Below are 26,183 nucleotides of genomic sequence, written 5' to 3'. Positions count from 1 at the left end.
ATATACAATGATACATAGTACAATGTTTTAATACATATGTAGGTACGTTGACTAAAGAGCAAATATTTCACGTGCTAATATGTCCAAAGGGTACTGATAGCTCACAAACACACACACAGAATATGCACGACTGTAGTCAAATGAAACTGTCAAATCCCTGGGTGCATTGGTCAATGGTTACAGGTTCAATTGGAAATGTTTAAAGTGCTCTGCATCGGGTGGTCTTTCGAAATCTCAATACACGCTGATGGTCAGACAGTGCTTTAGTAGTAGTTGGGTTTATTTAGAGAAAGGGGACTCCTCGTTGACCACAGGGGGAGACTAGTCGCGATTAAAAACACAAGACGTTCAGAGAACATCATGCTACCTATTCTCACCCAGGAACGTGGTTGGCTAACCGGCTAACGCTAGCCTCTCTACCGCAAGCGTTGCCCGCTCAGTTTGAAGACACGTCTACAGTCTGGTCCGCAAGACATATGTTAGACTGCTGCTCGTTATGCAGAGGAAGAATGCTAGCTACCGCTCAGGACTTAACTGACCTCCTTGAAACACATTAAGGTAGGTCTATACAACGCAACACTGTCGCCTTTATGAACGCTGCCATTCAACGTCCTAGCACTTTGCCAAGTGTTGATATTTTGACAACCGTACATGGTGAACGCTAGCTGTTAGCTTGCATGCTGAGATGGCTAACGGTTAGCCAGGTTTAAATGGAAGTCCTGATGCCTGGATGAATGGACGTCTTTTGTTTTGTGCATATGTTGATCAAATACGTGCTTCTTGGGGGTCATTCATTGGGTTCGAGAGTGGAAAAATATCGTGTTATTAACAAGCGCTATATATATTTAGTAGGTAATCGTTAACTTTTGAGAGAAAAAGCTGTAATTGCCCCGATTATCATATGTGGCACTAACGTTAAACAATATACATTTATGATATTGTTTAATGTCGTGCTTTATATGTATTTTCTCGACAATAGAATAACTCGAAATTGCTGCCTTCCTTAACCCAACAAGACTGGCCAATGTAGGATTGTTTATGTCTGTGGAGTGGACATGTTTAGTTGCTGTTGGACAATCAGTGAAAGGATCTTATAGCGGGTATTCTGTGTTCAGTTGCTCTCAGCAGCGAGTGACGAGTCCTCCTGTGACTTTGCCGGGCAGCAGATTGAAGAATGTGCTCTTTCAGAGAGCCAGCTGGTTGGAATGGGAGAGTGCCAGGGAGCTCTTACCAAAAAGACTGGCTGAAGTGGATATTTAATCGTGTGTGTGTGTGTGTGTGTGTGTGTGTGTGTGTGTGTGTGTGTGTGTGTGTGTGTGTGTGTGTGTGTGTGTGTGTGTGTGTGTGTGTGTGTGTGTGTGTGTGTGTGTGTGTGTGTGTGTGTGTGTGTGTGTGTGTGTGTGTGTGTGTCCGACCGAGATCAGGCACTAGTGTGTGTGTGTCCAACCGAGATCAGGCACTAGTGTGTGTGTGTGTGTGTGTGTGTGTGTGTGTGTGTGTGTGTGTGTGTGTGTGATGATGGGATTCACGTTGGAAAGGCTAAATGTCAGCTCCAACTCCAAGACGTAACAGTGCTGTGGTTTCAGTCTGGAAATTGACCCATCCCTCATCGAACCTCCCGGCTTTAGGAACAGATGTGCACTGGGTTCAACAATGTGTTCTATTAGTGCAGTTAAATGTGCTAGAATACAAGAAGTGGAAAACTAGGGTAACTGACAGCAGAAATTTGAGTTCTAAAAAGTTACTCAAGTGTTCTTTAATTCCATGGATTAAACATTGTACAGACTATTTAGTTACACTACAGTAAAGATTCCCATACAACACTGACAGTTTTGGTTGTCAACCATGAGAGTACAAGGTTGTTGATCTAGGTCAGGTTCAGTGTGACTGAGGTTTTCACCCATGACGGCATGTAACTCTGTGAAACTGATTTCTGATACTTTTCACTTCAACTTTCACCTGAACATTTCTGACTTTCCATTCCTCCTGTGAATATCACTTGAAGCCTCCAGCCCTAAAAAAGGGCTTAGTGTTCCCATTATTTATATTCAAGCATTTTAAGGTCTTGGTTTCCTTCAGAACAGATGAAGCATGTGGTGAAAATATATGAACACTCTATTCATTTATGTTAATATTATACTATAGTCAATTTTTTTTCACCATGTCTGTTGAATACATTTAATGGATTTTGTGAAATTGCCTTTTAACTGTTGAGCTTATCTGTTGTGATGAACATCAGTGGAATTCTGACTTAAAGCCTTTTAATGATTAGTGTCTGGATCCAGACATCACTGCAGGGCATATTTCACAGAATTTAATTTCCGAGAAAAGAATTGTATTCTAAAAAATAAATCTCTTGAAAAATATCCAATTATATTTCGAGTGGCTTCAAAGTGAGTGTTAAAACGTTTAGTATTGACTTTGTGAGACTTTTGTGCTGGGATCAGCCTGATGCCTGATCAAAGCAAAGTCACCTTTATTAAAAAATATATCCTTATCAAAACAGCTCCTGCCTTACTCCTTAACCCCAATAATACAACTTTATATTGCAGTACAAATCATCATTTACGTTTCAAATGTGTGGTCTGTTAAGAATATTCTAAAACGATTGAGTTATATTGCCTTGATGGTGGCCCTTTAAAACAATAAGATGGCAGCATTCATGAAGCATAACAGCAGCACAAACATTGTGAATCTCCTCAAACAGGTGGCAGTTAGTGAATAGAACTCAGATACAAAATGAGCTGATGTGATGTCCGAGAAAAGCTCTGGCAGCCATGATGTCGACCAGCCAAACACCGACGCAAACACCACGGAGCCGGGCCGGACGGGGTACGACCTTTATTTAGAGCGTGTGTGGCGCTTTGGTAATACGATCTACGACAGAAATGTTTCAGCGCCGTGCCCGTGAAATGTAATGTGTATTGAATGCTTTCAGAAAACCATCGTAAAGAAGTATAGTAGCCGTATTTTCATATTTTTATGTAATATGTATCAACAATAATTTATTTTGGTTTATCATTATTCTCGTAAATGTCATTAAATAATTACAAATACATCACAAGTGACCAGAGTATCATGTGATGTATGGTTTTTTCTTGCTTTTTCTGACAAGCAGTCCAGAAAAGTATTAATTTCGTAATAAGCCATTGACCACTCCCGTTAGCTTGGGTCTGCTAACTGAAACGGACCATTTCAATGATCACAAAGAAAACCAGGCAAAACGAGAAACAACCTTGATTTGTGTCCATTTTTTAGTTTTCACTGTTTTGTATTTATCTTACAAATATTGCTTTAATGCTAGAAATGAAAGCAGCAGATAAGTACACCAAAGGCCTGAACCAGAGCAGTCTTTTCCCCTCAACGCCTGCTTTACATACTGAGACAGTTTGATAGATGGTACCTTCACCTGCCAGGGTTTCAATCTGCTGGAGGTCCCGGACATTTCCATCCATGCAAATAGTGGGACAATACCAATAAACTGGGTGGTACTTTGCCTAATACTCAGAATACAGTCCTCTCACCTTCTCTTCCATCCAGAGATCCAAAAAAAAGGAAAGCAAATGATATTCAAAACATTGGAAAAACATTGGTCACCCCTAATGACAGCAGTGATGATTGGTGTGTGTTTCTGTTTTGTCCCTTGTTTCTTTACAGGGCGTGTTAGGGATAGTTCTATAGATGCTGCAAATAGGTTAATATGCTATTTTTGCGGCTTTTTCACCCCTCAGATAGAGTCCTAGCGGGAAGTAAGAACAATCTTCGTTAAGATACAGTGACACTATTTTACTGTCCTGCGATACAGATGGCAAAGATGTTGTTGTTCCCAGTGTGCATTGATAAAAACACACTCAAACGAGTCACTGCCCAATTCCAAAATGTTCATATTTATGTATTTTCTTATATTTATTTATTATTTTTTGTCAGATGATCCCACCAGATAAGCAGACTTGGCTAGCAAGATGTGGTTCATTATATCGTCCTCCAATAGGGGTCAGCAGCTCAACAAGCCTTTCCCATTCAGCGGAATGTGCTTTTTCCCCCCAATGATTGCTGTCCAATGCAGGCTGACCTGTATCAGGGCCCGCGGGTCTCTGTTGGGAACAGATGGGGGAGTTCTGTTCTGGTGTCTTACTAAAGAGAGCCAGCCCTGCCATCGGATCTGTGGGGTGCACGGATGTTGTCAGTAGCTTGGATACACATCCACCACCAGCCACATTCTGGTTAGCAGGCCTACCCTACCAGAGACCATTATTATTATCATTGTTATTGACAGCCAATTATTGCCTGCCATGGCATCACTTATAGCAACTGTATGGACCCACTAGAAAATAGATCGATGGTCAAATGTTTTCACCGCCAGGTGAGTTTGTCTCTCTTTGGGCAGCACAGGACACAGGCTTCACAGATACAGAGTGTGTCTTAGGGCTGCTCGATTATGGAAAAAATCATCATCACGATAATTTTTGTATACACAAAATGGTGAAAAAGAAAATGTTCAAATCTAAAATAATGTACAGATATGTATCCAGCTGCACTTTCTATAAAAAAGAAGAAAAAAAATATATAAAAAATCGATTACATTCGTTTTTTGATAGTTTGATGCTAAAATCGAAATTGAGATTGAAATTCGATCAGTCGCCCAGCCCTAGTGTATCTACGAAATGTAATGGTCTTATTTGAGATGCTGTCACTTGATGATAACTGATGAGTTCATTCTGTGAGGACATTGAGAGACTAGGATGATTTAAGGCAACCCGAAGCTGATGTGACTCATTGGGTGCCGTGTTGGATCAACAAAGCTTCCTCCAGACTCTAGTCTTCATCTTTCATGGAAAGTGTGTTCAGCCTTTCTCTATTGTCTCTCCCTCTTCTTTCTTCTTTCCCAAATGCTTGTTCGACATAGGCAACAAACATTGCTCTGTGAAGGAAGTCATCAAGTCTGGCATGATGGTTTTGTCTTTTTTCATTCTCGTTATCCCTGCCATGTCTTCTCCCCCTCACCGGATGGGCAGACTCCGCTTACCGTTATTCCTTTAGTTGCCTAGCAACTCGTAAATGGGGCTTCTGTGGGAGGTGCTGCCCCCCCTCGAATGAGAAGTCGGGGCGGGTCTTGTGTTATTGTACGGGACTAAGTGGGCCTTGGATGGGACTCGACGTAAGAGAGGCCTCGAATGAGACACAATACAGGAGCTAGCTGCGAGCGCAGCCCCACGTTCTGTGATGGAGTGGGGGTCCTGCTGTCCCCCCCCCAGCATCAGCACGCAGATGGGAGGGGGCATTGTGTTCTGTTAGCCACGTGCGACAAGCATTAAAGGAGAAGAGGTGTTTCACTGCTGATCGGCGCCTCCAGTCATGTTATCCACTTATTAACCAAAGAAACATATAAAAAATAAGTCTACATCTGTCATTTTACATAAATCTTTTTTTTCTTTCGCGTTTAATTGACTGAAATTCTCGTGTGATGATAAGATGGGTATGTCATTTCAGAGAAAGGAACTAGCAATCAGCCTCTATTTGTATCTGACCCTTCCACCAGGCAAAACGTTTTCTCTTACATTCGCCCCTTTCTTGAAGGCGGAATATCATATAATGGATTTAATTTTTTTGACCATCACTATGATACTTGACGTCTGTACCTCCGATCTCAGCTCTCTGGCTTCCATGATGGGTCAGTAATCTAAAGCCAGAACTGCACAGATGCTGTACGTTCAGCTGTCATATCCTTGACATGTATCGGGCTCAAAGGGCCTCTGAATATCACAGACTGCGCTGCAGTCAGGACCTCCCGATCCCCAGTCAGATTAGATTGACGCCTGATGGCACTGTGGAAGAAGAGAAACACTGATTGTGAAATTGTGAGCGGATACCAATGTTTAAAATAAAAGTTCTCTTAATGCCAATACTGAAATGTATTATTTTAATTATTTATTCTATATTATTTTTTGCAAAGAAAAACCTGACTTAGTCTTCAGCCCTTCATCACACTCTCTTTGCGTGAGCACAAAATCCATCATACAAATTTCTGAAACAAATTTCAATATAACCTTTCTCATGACAAATATAATCACTAATACAATTTTCAAAATTGAGGGTTAGGGACACAACCTCAGCCACTGCCATCGGTGAATCACAATTTATTTGCAGATGGACGGAGGGCCGTCAGCAAGGCGAATATCGGCCTTTACCGACAGTAACTGATCAATCGGTGCATCCCGACTGAAAAACTGTTCTGAGAGCCAATCAGAGCCCATGAGATTATCGAATGGATTGCACACAGCCCCAATCACACTGCCCCCCTTTCTCAATCACGACGCATGCTCGTGTGTGTGTGTGGGCATAGCATTGTTTAGTGTCCCACTCGCACAATACAAGATTTATTATTTGTGTGTGTGAGCGCATCTTTTGAATGGTCTGTTATACAGTAACCACTCCGGTCCATGCCACGCTCCTTCTCCCCAGACTCTGATTCCGATCTTTGTTGGGGCTTCCGATGTCGTTTATAGCGTTGTCTTCAGCCCGGACAGGGCCGGCAGGGAGTGCTCTCACTGCTGAATGTGGATGTGACTCCTGGTCTTTGAAGTGTTACCGCCCCCTCCTCCTGTATCCCCCCCTCCCCCGCTGCTCCCCACCAGAGCTGCCGTTCTGACAGCCTCCTCCCGCTAAAGCGTGGCAGAGCCATGGAGAGAGGGGGAGACAACAGGAGCTTACAGCGTGGTAGGGAGGCAGCACAAAGGAGGCGTTAGGCTAGCGCCATCTCTTGCCTGCTTGCTAGCCGGCTGGCTAGCTAGCCTGCTAGCTGCCAGCGGTGCTCGGACTGGGGATTAGAACACTGAGGTTGGCCTATGGTGGACCGCTGCTCCCTGGATGCATTCACCCCCCACTCTATCTCCAAGCGGCCTCCTGTGCCCTGCCCAGCGGACTGTGTGTGTGGGGGGCTGGGGAGCGGGGGGAGGGTGGTTAATCACCCCCTGAGAGCGGAGAGTGTTATCGGTGCGTCTGGGACCGCCACAGCGCGCAGACTGGATGCTTTGTGTGCGCTAAAGACCCCCGCTGTGTGGCTGCCTGCTCATCAACCTCTCCTTCTCTCTACCCCTCTCTCTCCCCCTCTCCCTCCGTCCCCTCTCTCTCCCTCCCTCACCACTGCAGCTCCCGGGCCCAGCCATGTTTGGAACAGAGTCCTCATGTAAGTACCAACGTTATTTCCCAGCTGCGCTTGTGTGTGTACGTGTGTGTGTGTGTGTCTGTTCGCACTTTGTGTGCGTGTGTGTGTGTGTGTGTGTGTGTGTGTGTGTGTGTGTGTGTGTGCGTGTTTAATCGATTGTTCCTGTGTCTTTGTGTTTTGTCCGATGATGGGTCTGCTTTATTCTGGGGGTGGGAGGGAATCTCTCTCCTTGCATCCCTTCATCCCTTTCTACTCCTCTCTCTTCTGTCCATTCTGTTTCCGAAGGCAACGGCTGGCAGCTACCATTTTGAGTGCACTCTCTTGTCCTGTTATTTCAGTGTTGATATTGTTCGTAATCATGCCTATTTTTGCTTATTGTCTATTGTGTTTACTTGTGTGTGTGTGTGTGTGTGTGTGTGTGTGTGTGTGTGTGTGTGTGTGTGTGTGATGATATCTTAAGACCTATTGATCGTTTGATCCTGTCCCCGTCTTGCTCTTGCTACCTACTTTCAGTGTCTCTGTTCCTCTCTCGGTATGGGCCAGTTGACTCTGCAGGGCTGGTTCCTCACCCCGCTATCGAGCTAAATAGGTCTGTTGATGGTCCATCGTGATGCTCTGTTCTGCTACATGTTTGAGCAGGAATGATGTGTTTGTGTTCATCAGACACTTCTAGTCAATCGGCCGTGGCTATTCGTTTCATGTGTTGTAGTGATTGTAGTTGTTGTTGTTGCACAATGTGCTACTTGTGGAAACGTACGTAGATAGCATTTCAACTGATGGCACAGAACACAATTGCAGTTTATAGCATTGAACTTTGCCAAAACCGAAATCTCGTTACATAAAACAGATGGTTTCAGTCTCCATTATGAAATGGTTTCTTCAGTTTGTTTGTTCAAAACCATACATGCATAAGAGGGAAAACCTAGTATAAACATATAATAATGGTATAGGACTTCAGTGCACAGTTGGCTATTCTTTTTACCGGCTACCATCCTGGTCAACAGTGGAGCTGAGCATACCTTCTCCTTGGACCTGGCACGTCATTTTATACATTATAGAGTCGTAGTTTTTGCAAGTTAACTTTCATACTTGTTTTGCTCTGTTTGCTGCTGTAAGCATTATGCCCACAACACTAAATGACCCGCTGGCCACGCTGGGATATCCAAGGCAGGACTCATTGCAACAAAAAACACTCAATGGGCCATAGCTGCAGCACAAACAAACTACTGAACTACCATGTTTAGCTTGCTCATTGTAGCTAGAGTCAGTGCTTTTCACATTGATAGTAATCGGTATAATTGATATGCGTCAAAGTCGGCCAAATCCCAAATAAAGCTTTTCCACTGGATTGTTCGTAGGGAATGTCAATGTATTCGTTGCACATTCAAGTATTTCAAAACATTCCTATCCTGTAAGTTGTCTAGGGAATAATGTAAAGTGGACTGACTTCTTCTTTAATCCTTTCTATATACTTTGATCTGTCCTTCATTTTTAATATAGATATTCTGGATACTCATAAAGCCTCAGGTTAGGCTACTGTTACCCAAAATAGATGGTCACAATGGAATGAAGTCACTTAGCATTAATGGGTTTCTCACAGACACCACAAGCCCTGAAAGGCACCTACAATCAATTTAGCAGCTGCGTCACCGCTAAAGGACCAAAATAACTAATCAATTGAAACACACATATGCCTCTCACTCTCTCCCATTCTCTCACTGACCCCATCATCCACCCATCCCCCACTTCTCCTTTCGGATCACGGTCTGTGAACACAGAAAATATTCTGATTGGCTGATGCTTCCTCCCTAGCTTTTACTCTATTGGCTGATGCAGAGGTTGGGTTACTATGAGGAAGAATTCTCTGAATGTGCAGCTATATAGCAACATTTTATTTCAGCTTATGCTACATTCCGTTTAAGATTGACCTGCGTTAAGATTAGTGCTACATGTATTAATTGTGCATCATTGATACAAGGCTAAGTTTAGTTTGTGGTTAGGTTTATGTACATAAATGTTCCATAAAACATATTTTCATAGGATGCGAAATAGGGTTACTCCTGCTGTCAATGAGCATGTGCACTTTATTCCAGTTTCCAATTTAAAAGCAAAACAAACAACAGCTAAGAACATCAGTCTATGTGGAGACGGAGACACAGCTTTAGTATTCTATGCAAGACAGGTTGCCAAGACAATAGATAGATGTAGCCTGCCTCCAATAATTTATTCTCCAACTACAGGTCAAATAATGTGGTTTGAAGAGAGCGTTTAAGCCCTGCTACTGATTAAAAAGATCCTTACTTCCTCGCATACTCAAGTAATTTATATATATATATATATATTTATATATATATATTATAATTAATGGCCAAATCACATTAACACCATTATTATATGTAATTCAGGTTTATAATCAAGAATCATTTTTGGAGTATATTCCTGTAAATCTGGTTGTTTCGAGCACCTTTCAGCCACTGTATACTTGTATACTAGCGTGTACAAATGTGTTGAGCAAGTGCAGTTTTGGTGTTATCCCAATGATCTCATCATCACGCTAACTAAGATCCCCGTCAAATCTTGGCTTAGGCTGTCATCAAAGAGCATAATCTATTTTATTACTTTGATAGGGTTGGTCTGTAAGATCGGTGATATTATCTGGGATCTTTATGATTTGCACCTCCGGTTTTCTATTTGATGGGGAGGAAGAGCGAATCAAACCTGTGAAGGAAGCAAAGGTGTCTCTGCCTCAGCCATCCACCTTATCTCGACAGCTCTACTGCATCTTTGAGAAGCGGAGGAGTCTTTTTGGGGAAATGCACACAAATGGGTTTTCCAAGGTTGATTGTGAATAGAAGCACCAAGGAGGAGATGGCAAATCAATGGTTGACAACAAACATGACGGAAGCGTAGTGTTTTGGGTCCCTCTTAGCTGCAGAGCTGCATAATTGGTTTTCATTTCTGTGCTGACTTTATCGACTTTCCTCTTTTGGTGCATGGCTCACCACCACAATATAGTAGTTATTAATGTGTTTTGGGAAAACATGTTGGCTGGCTGCAATAATTAACTTTTAAAGTGACAAGGAGAGGCACAGATTAACTGGGAAGAAGAACTCAGGCAGTAGCCTCGCTTCATGGTGCTAGGCAAGTTTAGCTTGTAGGTCCTAGCTGAGCCTGTCAACACATTATCCTCCATCTCTGGCTTTGATGGTTCATCTCACCTTTAGCTGAGGAAGTCACATTTGGTTAGGCGTGTGCATATGTCTCTGTAAGTATCTATCATTTAAACACATTAATATAGTGTGTGTGTGTGTGTGTGTGTGTGTGTGTGTGTGTGTGTGTGTGTGTGTGTGTGTGTGTGTGTGTGTGTGTGTGTGTGTGTGTGTGTGTGTGTGTGTGTGTGTGTGTGTGTGTGTGGGACGTGCATTCCAGGTGCTTGGGGACATGATTGGTGCTCAGTCAAAATGGCCATTTGATGGAAGCCAAACAGCACTATGACGCAGAGCAGCTGCCTCTGTTGCCGAGGCAACCCTGGTGTAGGAGAGCCAAACGGTGGTTGGGATCGTGTTTCTGTGGTTACTGCTGACTACTGCTATTTTGGTCTTCCGACTTCAGATAGTTGTGGAACGTCGTCAAACCAAAGAGCGCTTTATTCCAGATGATTCCAGAGTATCCGAAAGGGCAGTCCCCCATTGAATTCTTATCCTAGCGTAACTACCCCTATAGATGATAGTACAAGGTGAAAACACACTTCAACATTATGTTGTTTAATGGTTTTGGCTTCATTCAAACCATATTTCTTTTATGTGGGACATTATGACTTGAAAACATCGATACCCATTATCTGGGTGATGAGGTGGTTCAATTCACGTGAGGGAAACCACACTTCTATGAAATCTGGGACTGTTCTGAATTGCATCACATAATTAATTTTTCCTTTTTTTGGAAGCAAATTTATATTGAGGCAAAATGCAACATCTTAAGTAGGAATGCTGCTTATTGTTTGTTCAGCATTTGAAAATTACCCAACTGTTGAAATCAAATCGTCTCTCCCTCAGTCTGTGGATTGATAGTAAATGTGCAACCAGTTTGTAATTTCGAATGAAACATACTGTATACATTGTGCCATTAAGCACAGGGGTATGGAAAGCCATGCATGGGATTTATCCTCACTGCTTCGTCAAGCTTTGCCCCAACCGATGGCAACTTTAAAAATCTAGTATTAATACAGTAATTACAGCTGACCGTACCACTTCACGTTTAAGCTGTGGGATGCCATCTTTTGTTGTTTTATAACAAGCCAACTGAATCATCTACGATGATAAGTCAAACTGTACTGTCAGCTAAACCAGCCCAGAGGTACCAGACTAAATCTATTCAAAACAATTGCTTTTAATGCCAGACATCATCTGGCATTTCTATACTTGAACAAAGGGTATCCTCGTTTGACGACAGTGGATTCTGTCCGCCATCCATCCAGAACTGGGGTGCTGTCGGGTCCTCACTCGCTTATGATGGTATCAAGAAACGGTGTTTTAATGGTCCCAGTGTACCCATGACTGGCCAACCCAGTTGGGGTGAAATTAAACAGCATGGTCATTTTACCCCTCGCCTTTCCATTGGTTAGGCGTGACTTTGATATGGTTGAATTGTCTTGCACCATTGCAGAACTCCAAACAGTTCTATATTTATCATGTATTTATGTGATTTAATCAGAGTGTTTATACCAGTCACCACTTAGTTGGTCTGGTTATAAAGTAATTTCCGTAGAATTCTGTCTGGTTTGTTATTGCTTTATAGAAAGATGGTCAGAGCCAGTTAACTGACCATATAAACAGACATGTGAGTGGTTTAATCTTGTACTATTGACTCTACGGTGTAGGAGGGAGAGATATTGGGTTGGAGCAGAATGATTTGAATCAAGACTGTATGTCCTTGACTGAATCCAATTGGGGTATTCTAGAATGCTCTCAGAATAGTTGCCTTTCGTTACCGGCATCAGGCATTGTCAAACAAACCACTTTTTTCCTCTATCATATATATTGTTCATTTTCTGTTTATGCTCTCCTATAATTTTGTTTTAGCGGTTCAGTATGTAGAATTTACTGAATGCTAATGGTGTGGTGGTAACAGATTCCAACCATCTGAATTTATCTGAACAATGTATTTACGTTTCTCAGCACACATTCCTCCTATGGCAGCAATAATGTTAAACTAAATTCACAGACCTATAATTATTGCTCTGCGTTGTATGTATTGATCATTTATCTCGATAGCAGTCGGCACTACAAGCCATTGTTTACTTGCCCCACAGTAGGTGAATAGAGGTTGCTGTTGATAACATGAAGGTATTATCATTACAGTTTTTCTCAGAAAAATGTATAGCCTACTTTCAGTTTGGGAAACGGAAACAACCTAAAAAACAAATGTCTTCAGTACATGGATGTATAAAAATAATATGCACACCCACTCATAATCCCCTTATCCGTGAATAGCCATTTGCAACGCTATTTTTATACTTGGATTAAAAAGTGTGTGAAACTCATTATAATTGAATCCTCTGGTAAATACATAGGATATTTTGGAGAAAGGATGGCACATGCTCATCTTCACTGGAAATATGAGGTGTGTCGGAGAGAGTGTTAAGCTTCTAGGACACTGGTCCATGACGCCACGGTGTATGTGGATTTGTGGACCTCCGTCAACCAGTGGTTGATGTTGATGTCCAAGGGGGGAGGTTAAGCTTCATGGTATAATGCCACGCTGTATGGTGTATTTCATAAACCTAATCTGTCATTATTGCACTCCTATACAATGATGGTACTTGAAAAAGTCACGAATGGGTCGTAGTCATGGGGACAACACCCCCTCCTTCCTAGAACTCTGAGCCCAAAACGCATTGTTTAACAACGGGTTCTCAGAGCTGTTGTTGGCTGCTGCAACATGGTCCACTCCATGGAAGAGAGCGAGCTCCCTACGTAGATGTAATAGACTCATTCTAAGGTTACCAAAACACGATTCTGACTTTCATGGGATTATACACTAATTCAACTAATACCTTCTGCCACATGCTACTGTGAAATGAAGTGGATGAAACATGTTTTTAAATTCATGTGATTCATTCTTTGTGTATTCCATTTGTCACATCCACAGATTTGCATATCATCTTCTTCCGTCTGGGGACCTGGGCCTTGTTAAAGTTTGTGGACGAGGAAGGAAGTCCTGAGCTCTGATAATATCACCAGTTAGCTTGGATCTTGTTAAGGAAAAGCCTCAATTGGTCCCCATCATGTTCCTACGTCTTTTTTTACGCCTTTTAATTTCACAGTTTCCCTCTCTGTCCCTCGTCTGCACGACTGTCTCAATGCGTCTTCCCTAGGCTTCTCAACGGACCAAGAGGGCCTTTCCCCAGAGTGAGTCTTTCTGAAGGATGGACCCCTTGAGACAAGCTGCCTTTAATTCAAGGGGTTCCTCAAAAACAGGTTCAGGGTTAGGTGTAAACAAATCAATAGATCCCAGGAAGACTGAGAGAAAACACTTGTTTGATCAGCAACTGGACATAACGCTAAGATAGAGACATGAGACATAAGAGAGAGGTCCCCTGGCCATGCCCTAGAGATAACCCTACTTTATCCTTCAGTTCAGGTACGCACATTATCATCAATGGTGCATGGAGGGAACGAAGCCCAATGGGCTTGTATAAGAGTTCCATCCCTTTTCAATAATCACAATCAAATCAGATGTATAAGGCTAACAAATACTCTTTAGAAAATAAGGAGACAAAGTACATAGATAATCAAAGTTAGAAGGAAAAAGATGTGATCAATAGCTGGGGTAGAGAATAATCCTTGACGTTTAAACGAGGGAGGGACTTGACCTCAATCAATAACCGTTACCTTTTTGGAAGATTTCACAGAGAGGTTACTAAGGAAGGCCTTCTAACAGAAGTGAAGATGCATTGATTCATGACTTTATCAAACAGGACTTTAGCTTTTATAAAGCGCTCAAAAATAATGAAATGTCCTTGTCCGGTTTGAGTTTTTTTGTCGTCAGAACCAACATTTGTGAACATCCCAGCGCTCACATGGGGATGAGTGTGGCTCTTGAGGTCCCTCTATCTGGGGTGCTGAGTGACCTGTATTTTGGCTCTGCCGAGGACCGGCTCTCTTGTCATGCGACAAGAAGACGGGGTGGTCCTACGAGTGTCTTCCACTGAACAGGAGCAGGATCAGAGTGCATACGAGCCTTCCCTGGGCTCAGTCCGTGAGTGAAGACGCGAAGAACTGCCCGGGTTGGTTTTATTCCCGATATCCTTTAGATAACGGATTTCAACAGGTTTGCATACCGTTGGTGAACCAAGTAGTGTTGATCTGTGCTGAACTTTTGTCGCTTCTGCGTTGCACTACCTTTTAGATAGCTTTTTAGCATTCGTGATCTGTTGTGTATCCAGATGGATTAAAGAGAGCCTCGGATTTGGCATTAAGTCTGAGCAAAGTATTACAAACTAGTTAACATCTCACGAAAAGATCTTATATTTGAATGTAAAGACTAACCGAGGTAACATTCACATTTCTATAGTAACTCATAAAGGAAAGAAAATGAGGAAAGGGGAAACTGAAGCAGATTGGTGCTTAAGACAAGCACCATCGCAGCCATGACTGGGAATAATAAAATGTACTTTAACGGCAACAAATCATTAACTATAATGCAACAGAGGTGGCACCCCATGGAGGGTCTCGCTGTAAGGAACACATCTCTTGCTGTAAGGAACAGATATTTTGGTGGTGATCTCGCTGTGACACCAAGCCTTCCATTTCGTTTGAATATTTGCATGTGCAACATGCAGCCCTCTGCTGAACAACAGGAATAAGATTCATATCAAATGAATAACACATTTTGTGCGCTGCCGTGTAAATAAACCATGGATTGTGAATTCGAGATTCAAATCTTTGCGACTGCTTTATCAGCGTGGCTCGCACAGAGTGCTTCCCCAGGTGGGCACTGCTGTAGGACATTAGGCTGTTCAGTGTTGGCAGACTGAACCTGTGGGTCATTACTGAGAGGGCTCCTTCACGGCTCTGCTGTCGGGGCATTCAGCCGTTGTCATGGTTACCTTTTCAGGAAGAGGCCCGGCAGCCCGCCTCCCCCAGAACCTCCCCCATCTCATTAAATCCTCAGATATTGATTGGCTGTGCTCTGACCCAAGCCCACCCCCCCCTCCTTCATTCCGTTACTAGAGAGAAAGCTGTACAGTGACGTTCCACAATCACCCAGGCCTTGCCGTCGCTCAAAGTGCATCAGCCAATCCGCGGCCAGCTGTGGGCGTGTCCTGGGCGCGGGTTCTGGTGGTGGGGGGTTGAGGGGGGGGCCGGGACAGGGGGAGGAGAATACACAAAACGTTGTTTGCGCTGCTGCAGCCTGAAGCCAGCAGCCGGTGTGGGGACGTGTGTGAGGAGGCCGGGCGTGGAGCGGGCAGAGCCTGATGGGTCAGTGGATGGAGGGTGAGCTTCACTAGGGCTTCTGTTCTGTCAGAGGGGAACGCCTAATGTGTCTGTGAGTGTGTGTTTGTTAACTGACGGGCTGTGTTAGTGATGGTGTGAGAAAGTGTTGGAGACTGTGTGTGTGTGTGTGTGTGTGTGTGTGTTTAGTCTCCCTAACCTTAGCTTGTAAAAGAGTATATTAATCTTGTGTGTGTGTGTGTGTCAGAGTTGGTTGTATGGGTTGGTGTGTATCAGAGGGTGTGTGTGTGTGTGGCCTTTGTTTGAGTATGGCAGGTGGCTTGTGCATTCATGTTGTTATTCATCAAGTCAGTGGTTTGTGGTGTGTGGGTGTTTTAGGTCATAGTTCAATGTTTGTTAGGGTGAATATGCGGCCTTTACAGTATGTGTTTTATTAATTCAGTGTGTTAGTTTACTTAGCGTTTATGTCTTTGTGTACTAATGGTATTAGGGCGTATTTGATGTACAAATAAAATAATCTATATTTGATTTACTATTTCATTGGAATTATGTTGACTATAAAATTGAGCATAAAGTATATTTTTATTTTACTGGAAAATTCATGCTTTTATTATTTATATTGCAGTTCTGGCATTGCATTGATCAGGGCCAGCCGGGATGTGGTGGCGTCAGAGTGAGTTTGACTCTGACTGGAGGCGTTACCGTGCAGGGGGCCACCGTGACGAGGTGCTACGGCTGTGGGCCGTCCTCTGTCTCCTAAAGACCTTGTTGATACACAGAGGCTGCACTTGTTAGTAGTGGTACTCACACACTTTAAAGTGTCTGCGTGTGTCAACACTTACAGTACACTTATAAAACAAACACATATAAACACACCTCCCAGCTGTTATTGCTCACCACACGCAGGTTGGATGTGTTCGTCCCCCACACTGGCGCAGAGGTCACGGCTGTTCCTCTAACCCTGACACACTCCAATGAGGCCCTTCATCTACCGGCCATACAAGTCAAGGGCCTCGGTGTGCACGCGACGTGTATCTATTGTGAATGTTGTGGATGCCAAATCAGTCCTTAATGGAGTCAAAAAGTGGCTATAGTTTTGAGTTATGAAGGGTTGTGGTCAAATTTGTGACAATTGTACTGGTGCACTGATCCATTATGTGGCGGTGTAGCCATGCTGATTAGGGTTAGTAGTAGTGTTTCTGATGCAGGAGCTAAGACAGAGAGGTTTTTAAGAGTTTTATTCACAAGCCATGCGTAACACATTATGACCAGAGCTTTACAAAGACATCCTGTTTGAGTAGGGCGCTGCATGACGTTGAAAGTGTTTGTGATCATCTATATACGTATGGACCAGTGTCTGTCATTCAGATCAGCAGCGTATGGACCAGTGTATTATCATTCAGATCAGCGTATGGACCAGTGTATTATCATTCAGATCAGCGTATGGACCAGTGTATTATCATTCAGATCAGCGTATGGACCAGTGTATTATCATTCAGATCAGCCGCTTATGGACCAGTGTGTTATCATTCAGACCAGCAGCGTATGGACCAGTGTATTATCATTCAGATCAGCGTATGGACCAGTGTGTTATCATTCAGACCAGCAGCGTATGGACCAGTGTGTTATCATTCAGATCAGCAGCGTATGGACCAGTGTATTATCATTCAGATCAGCCGCTTATGGACCAGTGTGTTATCATTCAGATCAGCCGCTTATGGACCAGTGTGTTATCATTCAGACCAGCAGCGTATGGACCAGTGTATTATCATTCAGACCAGCAGCGTATGGACCAGTGTATTATCATTCAGACCAGCAGCGTATGGACCAGTGTATTATCATTCAGACCAGCAGCGTATGGACCAGTGTATTATCATTCAGATCAGCAGCGTATGGACCAGTGTATTATCATTCAGACCAGCAGCGTATGGACCAGTGTATTATCATTCAGATCAGCGTATGGACCAGTGTATTATCATTCAGATCAGCAGCGTATGGACCAGTGTATTATCATTCAGATCAGCGTATGGACCAGTGTGTTATCATTCAGACCAGCAGCGTATGGACCAGTGTGTTATCATTCAGATCAGCAGCGTATGGACCAGTGTATTATCATTCAGATCAGCCGCTTATGGACCAGTGTGTTATCATTCAGACCAGCAGCGTATGGACCAGTGTATTATCATTCAGACCAGCAGCGTATGGACCAGTGTATTATCATTCAGATCAGCAGCGTATGGACCAGTGTATTATCATTCAGACCAGCAGCGTATGGACCAGTGTATTATCATTCAGATCAGCAGCGTATGGACCAGTGTATTATCATTCAGATCAGCTGTGTCCTCCTCAGTAAAGGTCATTGTCTCCTAGCTCGTGGTGACCTTTAGGCTGTGCGCGTGGGGGAGGGTCAATGGGCACGCCCCTACAGATGATTTCGGCTCAGAGGCATTTATCACAACAGTCATAATCGGTTTGAAGCCTAAAAGGCAGCCAGGTATTTTAGAAAAGTATCTCATATGGTGTGTAGTCTCAGTGTGTTATTTCCATTATTTCTTTTGTCCTAGTCCGCCTCTCTTTGGGCTCTCTCATCTATTCAGTCCGTCCCCATGGTCCATGTGATGACGGATGGTGCAGGACAATGGCTCCGTTGGATCGCTCTGTGGTCCTCTGCACAGTAGTGGGAGTTCACTGACACAAGCCTCTTCCGTGTAGTCTTTCAGAAACCCCTTCGATTATCAGAACAGAACTCGACGCGTAACAGATGGTTTGCCTTCGCGGTCGCCCTTCCAATTGGCCTAACCCCAGCGAGTGTGTGGGCCTGAGCTCGAGATAAAAATATCCACCGAAAAACAAATGTCTTATGCAATGCATGAGAGGAGGAGATCTCTCTCTCTCTCTCTCTGTGCTGGGATTATTTACGTCCCCTAGCACCGTATTACCATATTGTAAACATATTTACACCGTGTGAGCTCGACGGGTGGGAGACATTATGCGCAAAAGATGTTCAAATGTTGTCATCCAAGATATCTTTTTTTTGCACTATTTTATACGACAGCGTCAGCGTGAACTAAAGTCTTGGAGGAGTTTTTGTGGAAGGAAGTGGTGGGAACGACTGGGATTAATAAAGACGGTTCCCCATATTGAAAGCATGTTCTATGACTGCGGTGATGGAAAGTAGCAAGATAGAAGACCATAATAATATACGCAACTATGGGTATTTTACATTTTTGGAATAATTGTTCAATTATAGACGTTGAAAAGAAAGTGATTCATAAACAATGAAAATATGTTTTATATTGACAGTGGGTAAAATAGAACAGATATAAATATTGACACATTGAGTTACCCATTTATCCTCATCTGACCAGTAGATAACTCTCGCTAGTTGTTATACTCTATAATATATACTGTTTGCCATTAACGACTCTCGGGTCAGTGTCCCATTGACGTACAGACACAAGTGGTCTCTTTGGTTTAGAGTGTGTGTGTGTGTGTGTGTGTGTGTGTGTGTGTGTGTGTGTGTGTGTGTGTGTGTGTGTGTGTGTGTGTGTGTGTGTGTGTGTGTGTGTGTGTGTGTGTGTGTGTGTGTGTGTGTGTGTGTGTGTGGAAGGCCGCCTGCAGTAATCTGGGTGTCTGTGACACAATGATTATTTGTGTTCATCCTGCAACATTTCAAAGGAAGCTGAACAGTGGCCCAGCTGTTGAGTTAGGGTTCGGTTTGTTTCTTTCTTCTTGGACACTGTCCTGACGATGTGATGCTGTGCTAACGCTTTGTTTCTTCTTCTTGTCTCCCTTGCAGTAAGCATGTTTCTCAACACCCTGACGCCCAAGTTCTACGTGGCTTTGACTGGCACCTCATCCCTCATATCAGGACTCATCCTGGTAAGACCCGCCCTCCTTTCCCCACAGCTGTGCCCCCTCTTATTGCGGGGTACAATAAGAGAGGGGTGTATCTGAGAGACGGACACCGTCTCTCCCTGCTATTGACGAGAGGTATTGATAGAGCGTTGATACCTCCTCACAGAGCGCTGGGAGAGGAGCATTATTCGATGCAGTCAGCTTTCATTGACTGGCTCTGCAGTTCTTTAGCGTTTTGTGGATTTAGTTCATTTTTACCTCAATGCAGTCGTTCATTCCTGAAGTCGAACACATCCCTATTCATTATGTCCCGTTAGTACTCAGGGTAACCACTCATATCAAGCACCAACAGACTCATAGCTGGGGACGGTCTTGATCTTGGGAGCAGATCGGGCGAGGATCACGTGGTGCCAGTCCCACTCCCCTGGGGGCTAGGGGAGTCCATGGGACCCCATTGCTCACAGCCTGGGACCCTGGGGCCTGTCGTTGGGGTGGTGTTGTGCTTGTGTCCTACGGGTGTATTGGTTGTGTGGAGGGACTGAGTGCCGGACTCTCGAGCCATAAATTGGTGTTGGCTGTGGAGGTAAGGGCCCAGTGCTGTCCTCACCTCTCTGACCATGCTGCTCCAGAGGGCTGTAGTCCAGCTTCAGCTGAACCCCTGGGGCTCACACACACACACACACACACACACACACACACACACACACACACACACACACACACACACACACACACACTCTAACGGCTTCCCCACAAAAAACATTTCACACGGGTGAGCGCACACATACACATAGCTTCCCCAAAAACACGGCTTCACCACACACTCAAACACACACACACACGGTTTCCCACAGAAATACTACACACACGCACACACACACACACTGCTTCCCCACAAAAACATACACACACACTGCTTCCCCACAAAAACCTTTCTCACACACACACACAGCTTCCTCACAGAAGCACAAACAACTTCCCCGTTAAAATGAACGAACACGTGGACCATTTGAAAAAGGACTATAATAATTAACCGAGGTCACATGATCAATGAGCCAATGACCTGACAGCCAATCCAGGAGAGGGCCAGGCTAAAATAGACTCGCCTAATGGGATGGATCATAATCATTCCCATCATACAATAAGCATGGGGACATGTTTATACGATGCAGCTTTAGTGAGAACCATGAATCCAGTAGAGCAGTGCTGGGTCTGGACAGGGGATGCAGCTGTACGGTGAATACTGCACTACAATGATATGGCTATTGAGAAGGGCAAAGATGTGGAAATAATAGTAAAGTACAGAATAGGTTTTTTTTGGTTTTAAGTTGCAAATATTTCCTTTTTTCGCATTGTGCAACCACAATTCTGCAATTGAATACTGCCATTGCTTCTGCTATGATGTGCCTTGCTCATCAGCATGCTTTTAGGGAAGGAGCTTAATTTTCCCAGGGCTATAGGGAACAGCAAGAAGCATGACTATAAACATATGCTGTATTTGATTGTGGAAGTCATTTTTCTCACGGGTGTGGTATTTTATAGAAAATAACAGATTTATAAAGTTGACAAACGCAGCAAGAAAAGCAGGGATAGTAATGAGACCTGAGAAAACGTTCCATTAATGTGTTTGTTTTGGTGTCTGTCTGTCTGTCTGTCTGTCTGTGTGTGACAGATCTTTGAGTGGTGGTACTTCAGGAAGTACGGGACTTCCTTCATTGAGCAGGTGTCCGTGAGCCACCTGCGCCCCCTGCTGGGCGGAGTGGACAGCAGCGCCCCCACCAACACCACTACCAGTAATGGGGAGGCCGACTCCAGTCGACAGAGTGTGTCCGGTAAGAACACTTCAACATGTCGGACCCCATCGACCCGCTCCCTGGTAGCTGATGCGGCTGCGTGGGGCCTCTCGTACGACTTTAATGCTGGACTACAACACATTCTGCCCGCTGAGCTGACTCTACGAGGGATAATGAGAAGCCAGCCCTCAGCTTCGTTGTTTCCTTGCATTGTTATCTCATCACTAGGCTTGTGCAGCAGCAACATGTGTCGTTCCAGGAGGCGGTTTGTCCCCTGCTGGCCCTTGTCGTGACTTATCAAAGTGTGAAATGTAAACCGAATGCACAACCCACACCATAACAGTGCAACGGGATAGCGGGTTGGGGACAGGTGTCCATTGATCGGTCAGAATAGCGTGGTTAGAGGATGCCCCAGCGATCAATACATGGATCAGACACCATCACAACCCTTGTCTGTTTAAAAGCTAATTAGCTTAAAGGGTAAAAAGTACATTTAGGTTTCATGTTCTCTTTTATGCGCAGCATTGCACTCTTGACCCCACCACTGGGACACTACTGAGATATACAGATAACTCTAATGTGTTATCTATTAAAAGTGTGTGTGGTTAGAATTTAAACGCATTAATGTTAGTCACTGTATGTATTTATACTCCGTGATGGCGACTGATTTGCGTTAAAAAATTGATTGCTAAAGCCACGGTTGTGTTCTTTACCAACAGTCTGTACTGTGTGCCATAAACAACTGCATCGACTCCACACGAACGATCGCTAGCAGTCCGACTGCCGGCAATCCCATTTGGTCCAATCCAAGCTATATCGGGAAAATAAAGAATTGGCCCATTGTGAGGTTTTAATTGAACGTTAAGAAGAGGAGATGGATGTGGGGCTATGGTAATTAAAAATAATCCCCCAGTCCCCCTGATGTAAAAGCATGAGCCTGACTAGATCCAGCCCCATTCCCACACAGAAAGCAGGGTGGGGAGTGAGTCTGGGAGGTAACGGGATAAAGATCCACGTCAAAGCAATGCTCATGTTATGAAGCGTGAAAGAACCCAGTCAGAGTGCGTGTTCTCGCTCTCTCGCTGCTATGATAGGGTGAGGTACATTGCCCCAATAGGAGAGGCAACAGAACAGTTCCACAGATACCTCCTCTGAAGAATACCTAGTCCCTCTGAAGCACCAGCAGGGATTTAATGTCCACGCTATAGCTGACACTTATCCCCCTCTCTCCCTCTCTCTCTCCCTCTCTCTCTCCCTCTCTCTCCCTCTCCCTCACAGAATGTAAAGTGTGGCGAAATCCTCTGAATTTATTTCGGGGCGCAGAGTACAACAGGTGAGTGGCCGCTGAGCTGAAGGGGTGTGGCGGTGGAGGCGTGTGAGCCCAGCTATCCCCAGACCCAGCTCAGTCTGTGATTGGTCCTGGTCTGGGGAGGCCGCTGTCGTTGTCTTCATCCCCAGAGGCGTGATCAACGGGCCGAGGTCAACTCTGTACGCTGCTCGCCGTCGCTCCCCTGTCGTCATCGTGTTGAACCAGCCAATAGCGCGCCAGGGGGAACAGCCAGCTTGGTGATTGGCTCCCGCAAAAACGTATCGGAAGCAGAAATTAATGTATTGCTCTTCTCGAGACCCTTCGGCAGGGCGAACTCAATTCGCCGGCAGAATAGGCGGGGCTACCCAGTCTACAGGCGTGGAGGCGTGTGCACGTGCAGCCGTTCAGCCTTTGGAGTCTGTGCACAAATGGTTGTCCCGCCCCCGCCTCGCCGTCTGTTACCGGGCTGTCGGAGAGATTCATGTAGCTCCTTCAGGTCCTCGTATCGCTCTCCCTCAGGTCCTCGTATCGCTCTCCCTCAGGTCCTCGTATCGCTCTCCTTCAGGTCCTCGTATCGCTCTCCATCAGGTCCTCGTATCGCTTTCCCTCAGGTCCTCGTATCGCTCTCCTTCAGGTCCTCGTATCGCTCTCCCTCAGGTCCTCGTATCGCTTTCCCTCAGGTCCTCGTATCGCTCTCCCTCAGGTCCTCGTATCGCTCTCCCTCAGGTCCTCGTATCGCTCTCCTTCAGGTCCTCGTATCGCTCTCCCTCAGGTCCTCGTATCGCTCTCCTTCAGGTCCTCGTATCGCTCTCCCTCAGGTCCTCGTATCGCTCTCCTTCAGGTCCTCGTATCGCTCTCCCTCAGGTCCTCGTATCGCTCTCCCTCAGGTCCTCGTATCGCTCTCCCTCCCCCGTTACGCAACGGTGGCTGTCTGTCTGTCTGTCTCTCTCTCTGTCTCTCTCTCTCTCTCTCTCTCTCTCTCTCTCTCTCTCTCTCTCTCTCTCTCTCTCTCTCTCTCTCTCTCTCTCTGTCTCTGTCTCTGTCTCTGTCTCTGTCTCTGTCTCTGTCTCTCTCTCTCTCTCTCTCTCTGTCTCTGTCTCTGTCTCTGTCTCTGTCTCTCTCTCTCTCTCTCTCTCTCTCTCTCTGTCTCTCTCTCTCTCTCTCTGTCTCTGTCTCTGTCTCTCTGTCTCTCTGTCTCTCTCTCTCTCTCTCTCTCTCTCTCTCTGTCTCACTCCATGGTATCCCCTGATCTCTTGTTCCGCTATCTTGTCTGACTTTCCACTTGTCTGTTCTGCTTCTCCTTTCTTCACTTGAACTTTTTCTTCTCTGGCTGACCTCGTTTCTACTCTCCCCGCTTACACAGATTCATTTCTGCTTTTCATGTCGAGCTCTCTCGCTCTCGCTGTCTCTTTCTCTCTCTCTCTCTCTCTCTCTCTCTCTCTCTCTCTCTCTCTCTCTCTCTCTCTCTCTCTCTCTCTCTCTCTCTCTCTCTCTCTCTCTCTCTCTCTCTGTCTCTCTGTCTCTCTGTCTCTCTGTCTCTCTGTCTCTCTCTCTCTCTCTCTCTCTCTCTCTCTCTCTGTCTCTCTCTCTCTCTGTCTTTTTCTCTGTCTCTGTCTCTCTCTCGCTCTCTCTCTCTGTCTCTTTCTCTCTCTCTCTCTGTCTCTGTCTCTCTCTCTGTCTCTCTCTGTCTCTCTCTCTCTCTCTCTCTCTCTCTCTCTCTCTCTCTCTCTCTCTCTCTCTCTCTCTCTCTCTCTCTCTCCATCTCTCTCTCTGTCTCTCTCTGTCTCTGTCTCTCTGTCTCTCTCTGTCTCTGTCTCTGTCTCTGTCTCTCGCTCTCTCTCGCTCTCTCTTGCTCTCCATCACTTTTTCATTTCAACTGTTTTTTTCTAGTGTCCACCTAGTGAGCGCATGTCGTACGGTCTGTGAGCACATTTAGATATCGTGCGTCCTCTTTTTGTATATATAGATTCCTTGTTTTAGTTATCCTCAAAACATTTAGTGTATACTATGCATACATGTGTGTGGAGGGCTGATATGTGTACACACACTGACCTTGTGTGTGTGTGTGTACTCTGTGTATGACCTGTGTGTGTGTGTGTTCCAGGTACACCTGGGTAACAGGTCGGGAGCCCCTCACCTATTACGACATGAACCTCTCGGCTCAGGACCACCAGACGTTCTTTACCTGCGACACGGACCACCTCAGGCCTGCAGACGCCAGTATGCACACACTCACTCACTCACTCACTCACTCACTCACTCACTCACTCACTCTCTCACTCACTCACTCACTCACTCACTCACTCACTCACTCACTCACTCACTCACTCACTCACTCACTCACTCACTCACTCACTCACTCACTCACTCACTCACTCACTCACTCACTCACTCACTCACTCACTCACTCACTCACTCACTCACTCTCTCACACACAGAGACAGACGCACAGAGACACTTACACACACACACACAGAGACACACATGCATGCACACTCAAGCACATTTGGGGAAGTCAAACTTACAGTTGTGATATCCAAACCATGTCGGTCCACTCCTGACCTGTGTGTGTGTGTGTGTGTGTGTGTGTGTGTGTGTGTGTGTGTGTGTGTGTGTGTGTGTGTGTGTGTGTGTGTGTGTGTGTGTGTGTGTGTGTGTGTGTGTGTGTGTGTGTGTGTCCCAGTCATGCAGAAGGCGTGGCGAGAGAGAAACCCACAGGCTCGTATCTCAGCTGCACATGAAGCTCTGGAGCTGGAGGAGTAAGTTCTACTGTCTCTCTCTCACATCCCGTACTGTCATTAAGTTCTACTGTCTCTCTCTCACATCCCGTGCTGTCATTAAGTTCGACTGTCTCTCTCTCACATCCCGTGCTGTCATTAAGTTCGACTGTCTCTCTCTCACATCCCGTACTGTCATTAAGTTCGACTGTCTCTCTCTCACATCCCGTACTGTCATTAAGTTCTACTGTCTCTCTCTCACATCCCGTGCTGTCATTAAGTTCGACTGTCTCTCTCTCACATCCCGTACTGTCATTAAGTTCGACTGTCTCTCTCTCACATCCCGTACTGTCATTAAGTTCGACTGTCTCTCTCTCACATCCCGTACTGTCACTAAGTTCGACTGTCTCTCTCTCACATCCCGTACTGTCATTAAGTTCTACTGTCTCTCTCTCACATCCCGTGCTGTCATTAAGTTCGACTGTCTCTCTCTCACATCCCGTACTGTCATTAAGTTCGACTGTCTCTCTCTCACATCCCGTACTGTCACTAAGTTCGACTGTCTCTCTCTCACATCCCGTACTGTCATTAAGTTCGACTGTCTCTCTCTCACATCCCGTACTGTCATTAAGTTCGACTGTCTCTCTCTCACATCCCGTACTGTCATTAAGTTCGACTGTCTCTCTCTCACATCCCGTACTGTCATTAAGTTCGACTGTCTCTCTCTCACATCCCGTACTGTCATCCATTCAGAACCACAGCGATCCCCATCTGGCTGAAACACGCATCCACTAGCGGATTATCTGTTTGTTTTTTCTTCTAATTACCATAATGCTAATGGTTTACCTTAGCATTCCTTAGCATGGAGGCGTCGACTTTACCTGT

The 26,183-nt window shown here is 44.9% G+C and overlaps 1 protein-coding gene across 10 annotated transcripts in view; it reads left to right on the top strand.

Moving 5' to 3' along the window:
- The first annotated feature begins 153 nt into the window (after positions 1 to 153).
- LOC115550424 (suppressor of tumorigenicity 7 protein homolog) overlaps positions 154 to 26,183 on the top strand; it is a 35,257-nt gene continuing 9,227 nt past the window's right edge. For 3 of the 10 annotated variants that reach the window (XM_030365427.1, XM_030365429.1, XM_030365426.1), the window contains exons 1-7: positions 157 to 558; positions 7,150 to 7,186; positions 19,421 to 19,503; positions 21,152 to 21,311; positions 22,551 to 22,605; positions 24,686 to 24,801; positions 25,265 to 25,340. In XM_030365427.1, the coding sequence (XP_030221287.1) occupies positions 7,165 to 7,186; positions 19,421 to 19,503; positions 21,152 to 21,311; positions 22,551 to 22,605; positions 24,686 to 24,801; positions 25,265 to 25,340 (512 nt within the window). In that variant the 5' untranslated portion in view covers positions 157 to 558; positions 7,150 to 7,164. Of the gene's footprint in view, positions 559 to 7,149; positions 7,187 to 15,547; positions 15,664 to 19,420; positions 19,504 to 21,151; positions 21,312 to 22,550; positions 22,606 to 24,685; positions 24,802 to 25,264; positions 25,341 to 26,183 lie in introns of those variants that run through there. The other 7 variants (XM_030365433.1, XM_030365434.1, XM_030365424.1 and 4 more) reach the window with 7 other exon arrangements.

This window comes from Gadus morhua, chromosome 9 (assembly GCF_902167405.1).
Source record: "Gadus morhua chromosome 9, gadMor3.0, whole genome shotgun sequence".
Lineage (NCBI taxonomy): Eukaryota > Metazoa > Chordata > Actinopteri > Gadiformes > Gadidae > Gadus > Gadus morhua.
The sequence above is the reverse complement of the archived record's forward strand: the minus strand, read 5'-3'. Positions and strand labels throughout refer to the sequence as shown.